The sequence below is a fragment of the Symphalangus syndactylus genome, chromosome 22 (assembly GCF_028878055.3).
Source record: "Symphalangus syndactylus isolate Jambi chromosome 22, NHGRI_mSymSyn1-v2.1_pri, whole genome shotgun sequence".
NCBI classification, from domain to species: Eukaryota; Metazoa; Chordata; class Mammalia; order Primates; family Hylobatidae; genus Symphalangus; species Symphalangus syndactylus.
The window spans coordinates 74,251,655-74,259,039 of NC_072444.2; the positions used below are offsets into that span (position 1 = coordinate 74,251,655).

At 64.7% G+C, this 7,385-nt stretch overlaps 1 protein-coding gene across 2 annotated transcripts in view; it reads left to right on the plus strand.

The window, feature by feature from the left end:
* The window catches only part of TTYH3 (tweety family member 3), a 31,643-nt gene extending 24,479 nt beyond the window's left edge, over nucleotides 1-7,164 (plus strand). The window contains exons 12-15 of one of the 2 annotated variants that reach the window (XM_055261492.2): nucleotides 735-908; nucleotides 1,375-1,450; nucleotides 2,374-2,474; nucleotides 4,029-4,146. In XM_055261492.2, the coding sequence (XP_055117467.1) occupies nucleotides 735-908; nucleotides 1,375-1,450; nucleotides 2,374-2,454 (331 nt within the window). In that variant the 3' untranslated portion in view covers nucleotides 2,455-2,474; nucleotides 4,029-4,146. Of the gene's footprint in view, nucleotides 1-734; nucleotides 909-1,374; nucleotides 1,451-2,373; nucleotides 2,475-4,028 lie in introns of both variants that reach the window. The other variant, XM_055261493.2, reaches the window with a different exon arrangement.
* Nucleotides 7,165-7,385: the final 221 nt, after the last annotated feature.

Here is a 7,385-nt window from a genome sequence, read left to right on the forward strand (position 1 = left end):
GGACCCACAGGGCTAGATTCAGATTCTGTCTCTATCCTTGCTTATTGTATGATGTGGGCAAGTCACTTAACCACCCACTCTGGGCTTCAATTTCCCTAGTTGTAAGAGGACACAGCTGGAGTGTCGAGTGGGCACTTGAGCCACTGCATGTGAGGGGCTTGGCTGGTGGCCCCTGCGCAGCCAAAAGCTACCACTGTCCTGTTTCTGAAGTGTTTGCTGCCAGGCAGCCCACCCTGTGTCCCATCTCGGACCTCCTGGGGCGTGGAGGAGCTCCAGAGTGCCAGAGGCTCGCGCGGAGTGGAAGACAGAAAGCCAGAGGGCAGCAGGGCTAGGAACACTGGCTCAGGCTACCCAAGGGTGCAGTTGGATCCTGCAGAGCCAAGAGGCACCCCAGCCTCCTGTGCCCTCAAGAGGCACCCTAGCCTCTCACACTCTCCCAGGAGGGGCCCTGCACTCTTCTTTCGGTAAGCAGCCAGCCAGCCATGCCATGCACAGGCCGCAGTACAGGGCCTGGCACTCGGGTGACCACACAGGTCTCTTAGCACCCCACCTCGCAAGGGCAGGGCTGGATGCAGAGCCAGGTGACCTGCCCACAGTCCCATATGTAGTGTGCACACGGCCGAGCCAGGACTGGAACCAGGAGTGTCTGTCTGCACCAGAACTGACCCCCGTGGGTCTGTGGCCAGCTCCTTTCTGCTGGGGCCTGAGCCTGTGCTGCGTGTCCCTCCTCACAGAGGCCCTGATGAGGACGGGGAGGAGGAGGCCGCTCCAGGGCCGCGGCAGGCGCACGACAGCCTCTACCGCGTCCACATGCCCAGCCTGTACAGCTGTGGCAGCAGCTACGGCAGTGAGACCAGCATCCCGGCCGCGGCCCACACCGTCAGCAACGCCCCGGTCACTGAGTACATGTGAGTTGAGGGGGGCCTAGTGGGGCCAGCGGACACATCAGCTGTGGCTGAGAGCATGGATCTGGGCTGGGGCTAGCTCGAGGGAAGGGGCTGGAGAAGGGGCAGCCTCCGGGCTGGGCAGCCCTGGTCTTGAGTGCCTCCTGCCCCAGGTGAACACGGTCCAGGGGCCATGGGGAGGCCACATGGTTCCGTGTGGAGGTTCCGTGTCCAGGGCACAAGGACCTCAGGGCCCAGCTACATGGTGGACAGGTAGCCCAGAGGGAGTGGACACTGGCTGAGCCAAGGTGGGCAGGGGTCTCTCTGTGGGCCCTCTCTGAGCCCTTTGTTACTGTGCTGGGTTCGTGGGACCCCCAGTGAGAACAGATGTACCCATCTGGGCACAGCCGCCCACCCATGGGCCCCCTGACCTGCAGCTGGGACTGCATGGCCAGCAGGCACTCACAGCCTCTCTCCCCTCATGCCTCAGGAGCCAGAACGCTAATTTCCAGAACCCCCGCTGTGAGAACACTCCACTCATTGGGCGCGAGTCCCCGCCACCCTCAGTAAGTCTTGGGGCAGGAGGGTGGATGGGGGGCTGCTCAGCCTTGGGGGTCTGCTGTTCCACTGCATCGGTGGGCTGGTGTGGCACGTGCAGCTAGTGTAAGCTCTGGGGGCAGCTGTGAGCTGCCACCACCGGGGTCACAGGTGACCCTTCCCAGTTGGGACCTCTCCGCAGGACGCCTGGCCTGAGTAGACGGCGCTGGGTGGGCCTGCCAGCTCCTCCCTGCTGGCCTTGGAGTTCCCTGGGGCCAGAGTGGGCAGCCTCGGGGCCGGCCGCCCAGTGGGTCGGCTCTCAGGCCCTTTCCCGGGGAAGGAGAGCGGGTCGGGGGGCAGATGTGGCCCCACTGCGGCCCTCCCAGCTTGTAGGCACAGCCCTGTACCAGTCCCTCCCTGGCCTCTTACCCACCATTCTCTGTGCCTTCTGGATCTGTGGGGTGCCACCGCTCCAGTTCCCAGGGGCCCTGGCCCTGCCTCCTTTTCTTTTTCTTCCTTGAGTCTTTCCTGAGTGTCCACCCATGGCTGTTCCAGCCCAGGCCTGGTGTCCCCTCTGACTTCCCGAGTAAGACACAGGCAGGAGGGGACAGGGTGCCGAAAAGAAGGAGCTTGTGGCGAAGCTGGGGGACCGGGGAGGGGGCGGCCGGGCTACCAGGACAGGGCTTGGGAGGCCGAAGGCTGCCTTGCTCAGAAATCCCCATCCCGGGGCCACTGTCGTGGTCCCCTGTAGCACAGAGCTGGGCCTGGGGTGCCTGGGAGGGGCCGGGCCTGTGAGGCTCAGGCCATCCAGGTGCAGGTCCAGTCCCGCTCGGCTGCCCTCATCCTTGCCATCACATGGCCCGCAGCCCACTCCTGACCCCACACCCTGGCGTTGAGGCCGCACTCTCTCTCTCTCTCTCTCCTGCACCCCACCCACCCCGGGCCCTCCTAGCGCTATCTGGCTGCCCTGGACTCTGGCAGCCACGCGGGCTGGCAGTTTAAGCCCATGGACAGTGCCCGAACGCTGTGGTAGCTGTGCCCTCAGAGCGACAGGTACTGACCCACCGGGTCCCCCATCCCGCACGGCCACCCGCCTGCGCCTCCTGCCTCCACCCTGCACTCACTGCCGCCCTCCCGTCGGCACTGGGCTGGGGCTCCATCTGTCCAGCTCCTGTTGGCAGGGCCAACTCTGAGCGCCATGGCTCAGCCAGACTTCTAATGCCAGCTCTGGGCCCGCCAGCCTCACAGTGGGGTTGGCAAGTCCCCTTCCAGGCTCCCCCTGCCCAGCTGCTTGGCCTCTGGGGATTCTGCCACCAGCTCCAAGTGGCCCCAGCCCCTTCTGTCACCTCCCAGTGAGGAATCCATGCACCCAGACCCCTGTATGTGCCCGGGCCCTTGGGCATGTGGCCAGCAGGCCCTGCCCTGTAGGCACCAACTGTGTGTCGGGGGCATGCACATGGACAGGCGTGTGCTGGCGAGTATGCGAGCTTCTCCCGCTGGCCCCACGGTGGTGCGGGTGCCTGCTTGGGCTCCTTCAGGGGTCTGGGCATCAGCCCCGTCCCGTCCCGCCCCCGTCCCCTCCCCTCCCCTTGTGCTGCATGTCCGTGGAATGACAAGGCTCCGGGCTGTGGCTCCTCCCTCCCACCCCCTCCATGGCATCCCCACAGGCTGCTCGAAACCTTCTTGGTATCCCAGGAGGGCCCTTGGGGACCCGGGGAGCTCTGTGCCTCTGAGTCTGGGGACTGGGGATGGGCCTGGGGCCCTGGGGTTCTGGAGCCCGCCTGGGATGGGAGCTGGCCTGCCAGGTCTCCTCACCGCCGCCGGCCCCTGACGCGTGCCAGGCCTGTGGGTCCTTTGGCCTCAGCACATGCCTCACGCATGTGGGTCTCTCTGTGAGCACACACACGCACTCTCTTGCACACACACGTGCACTCAAGACCTTCACACTCCTGGCTGGACGAGGGCGCCCACGAGGTGCAGGCCAGCTGCAGAGCCAGGCACACGGCAGCGCCCCCTGCAGCCGCCTCTGTTCCTAAGTCCAAGACCCCCAGGAGCCCACAGTTGGGGCCCCCACGGGAGGGGGGTGCTGCATTGCTCCAGCCTCCTGTGTGGCTTAGGGGACCCGCCTTCCATGGCGTGAAGGGGCAGAGTAGCCCGGGGGATGCCCTCAGGCTGGGGCCTCCGTACTCCTGCGTGCTGTGGCCTGGCTGTAGGAGGACCCAGCCCTGGGCCCACAGGAGGCCTTGGCCCAGCCCTGGAGGGTGGCTGGTTTGTGTCCGTCAGGTCCTGGGTGCGTAAGGTGCAGGTAGGGCCTTGGAGCTGTGGCTCCTGGGGGTGGCAGAACTCTGCCTGGCCCAATGCCCAAATGCCGCTGGTGTGGGCGTGGGGGGCTGTGTGTCCGCCTCTCCTCAGAGGAGACATCCCCTGCCTTGAGCCTGGAGAGTTCGGGGGCTGCCCCTCCCTGTAGGCTCTGTCAGGGCACCCTGTACTGTCCCATTCTGCCCCCAGGGCTTCTGGCTCAGCCAAGTGAGGACCACGTGGAAGACGCCCCTGGCTGTGTGCGCCATGCAGGATCCCTGCTGACGCCTCCCCCTTGTCTCCCTCCAGTACACCTCCAGCATGAGAGCCAAATACCTCGCCACGAGCCAGCCTCGCCCTGACTCCAGCGGCAGCCACTAGACCGCGCCCGGCAGCCACCCACCCCACGTGCCAACTTCCCCTCCCCGTGCCAGCACTGCCGCTTCCACCTGGGCCACCCGCCGGACCCTCGAACGCCACGCCAGGCCTGCCCCGGACGCGTCTGCAGGCCGCTTGCCCTCCTCTCCCCTCCCCGCAGGGGCATAGTGGAGACGCAGGGGCTCTGCGCCCGCACCGCCAACTCGGGTCACACCTGAATGCTGCCGTCAGCCGATGCCCCAGCCCTGCACGCCACCCACTATCCTGGCACACTCCCTCTGCAGATGGCCGCCACACCTACAAGCCCTGGCCGCACCCAACCCGTGCTGTCGCCGCCCGGCCCTTCCCTCTGCAGCTCTCCTTCCTCCCGCCTGGCACTTCTGTGGACCCCTTCTTAGTTCACAGGCACGGCTGGGGCTGCTCTGTGCTGGCGCCTGCTGGCCACTGAGGGACAGGGGCACGTGCCACCTGCTCATCTCTGCCCTGAGGTCACCCCGTGGTCCCTCCACATGCCCGTCTCTCTGCAGTGCCCTCCTCGCCCTTGCAGCCCGCCCACCCACAGGCTCACCCCTCCTGCCTGCTGCCAGAGGACCCCTCCAGCAAGGCCTCTCTCCGTCGCCCCAGCTTCACTCTCTCCCTCAGCACCCGCCCTGCTGGAGGCCCCAGCCCTCCATGGACAGCAGGGGCCACGTGGAGCCCGGGCCGCTCACCCGCCACCCAGTGCTGGCCGCCTTCTTGGTGCCAAACCCCCTTCCCCCACCCAGAGACTGGGCAGCTTTGTCTGGTTCGTTCTTTGCACTAACCACATTTGTCATCTCTAGGGCAGGCTGGGGCTGCTGGCTGAGGGGGACCGTTGGCATCCCCTTCCCTCCCTTCTTGGTTCCGTTTCCATCCATGACAGGTACAGCGTCCCAGGAGCCCAGCCTGAGGGGCTGGACCCGAGCCGGCTGTGAACATCCCTCAGCCCCTGCTGTCCCCCCTTGGGACTAACCACTAACCTCACCCGCAAACTCCACGGGTGCCCCTGGCTGGCCCACAGCCGGCAGTGTGAGCCCAAGTCCGGGCTGGAGCCGAGGCCAGAGCAGCTGGCTGGGAGTTGAGGCTGCAGTAGCGTTTCTTCATGGGGTGCTCCAGGGGGTGCCACAGACCGACAGGCAGCCCAAGCGCCTGGACACCCCGCCCCAGGCAGGTGCTGCCCCAGGAGGACTGTCCTCGGGAATGAACCTCCCGAGGGCTTTGGACTGAGGGCCCTGTGGCCTTGGTCTCCCTCCCCATGAAGTGGGAGCGAGCTCCCCTACGGTGCTTTTGGCTTTAGTGTACGATGTTTGCTGTACTTCCCACCGTGGAGGGCAGAGCTACCGCACATCAGGATGGGACGTGCTGCCCCTCCCGGCCCCAGCCCTGCCCAGCCAGCCCAGCCCTCAAGGCTCGATGCCTGCACCAAGGCCAGGGGCAGCCAGAGGGCAGCTGGACGGCCACGTGCAGGGGTCAAGGCCGGGCCCCGCAGGGGGGCAGGCCGCCAGCCCCAGCAGTTTACAGACGCGTGGCTCTTCCTCCCAGAGCAGCCGGCAGCTACCTGGACCGGAAATGTCCTCATCCCCTGCCTGGGGCCAGGCTTTGCCCTGCCCTTCCTCTGTGAACCCCTCCTTTCTTTGTGCTGGTGTCTGGGACCAAAAAGGGGGATATGGGAGGGCAAAGTGGGGAGGGGAGTCCGTGGGCCTGGGGCCCCAAGCCGGGGCGTCTGAGATCCCCAGTCATGACCAAACCTCAGTGGAGGGGCCTCTGCTTCAGGCCCCTCCTAGCTGACATTCTGAGCCCCCTTGGAGGCCCCACCACAGCCAACCTGCCCAGTCTTTGCTCTGGGCTTGACCCGCCAGGGGAGCTCTCCAGGCGTAGGGCCGGGAGGGAGGCCCTGGCACCCTGGCGTGGGTGCCCGCCAAGCGCCCTGCGACCGCTCAGAAGCACAAATGTTGTCCATGGCCTCAAGGCTGCCTGCCAGGTGAATGGACATAGCGCGAGAGGCGGCGAGGCCGGGGCTTCCAGCCTCGTGCTGTCTCGGGACTCCTGATCATGGTGTGCGTGTGTGCCCGTCTGTGACTTTCTACTCACCGAGGTTGAAGAAAGGAAATGGGGAAAATCAAAAGGGGTTCAAACCCCACCTCAGTAGGTGGAGGGGAGCGCCTGCCGTCGGTTGTATTTTTGTTCTGAGTTTTCGGTGCCGTGTTCTAACTACTCCATCCCATGACCTCGCCACACCTACTGGGGACATCTGGCTGGCGCCTGCTGCCGTGGCCAGCCCCCACTCTCACCCCGCACAGGGGGTCTCAGCCCCCAGGCCCACAGCCTCGTTGGGAGGACAGGGTGGCCCTGGGGACAAGAGGGAGGAGCCCAGGGGTTTACCTCACTGAGGGGGCTCCTCAGCAGGCACCCACTACCCCAGGGGACCCCTGTCATGGCAAGGTTGGTAGTGAACGGGCCTGCTTGGGAGCAGCCCCTGGCCCAGTGCCCACCCACCCATCTCACTATGCAATTCGAGTTCCAAGCACCATTTGCTCCTGCCCTGGGGCCAGCTCTGCCCAGCCCTGGGAGGAGTGGTGAGGCAGCCCCCTGGACCCCAGAACCCCAGACAAGGGGGCAGGCAGGGGACCAGGGCCTCTCCTGTGGGATCTTTGTTTTGTGTTTAACCATAATGGCTGTGTACTGAACCACTTCCTATTTGTTATATATAATATATATATATATAATCTCCTTAAGACTCAGCCTCCCGGTTTACCCCCTCCCCCGGCCCGGGCATCTGACCTCCCCCACCCCAGTGTGATTTAACATCCAGGAACTGAGGCCTGAACCATTTTGCATTTCCCCCTCCTCCAGCCTCCGTAGGGCCATGGCTGTATGTACTGTCGCTGTGTTTTTTTGTTTTTTTAGAACTGGGTTTGGGGGCTGATTTTTATTTCTTTGGGGGCTTTATTTTTCTTGGCAAATACTAAAAATCTCGTCAATGTAATTTCTGTGGTTTCTATTCAGCTTGGGTTTCATGTTTTAAAATAAAGAAATTTTAAAAAAACAAGCCTCTCTTCCTGAGCTGCTTTGGCTCCTGGCTGGGCGCTGGTAGGGAGTCCACGGCTCCAGGCAGGGGCATTGGGGGAACAGGGGGACACTGAGGGTGGGGCCGACCAGGTCAGCTCCGAGGGGTCGGCTGGGCAAGGCCTCTTGTGGTTGCGGGCGGGGCCCCGGGGATGGGTGGGCGGGGCCTTCGGGGCCTTTGGGGCCTTCCTGGTCCAGGACAGC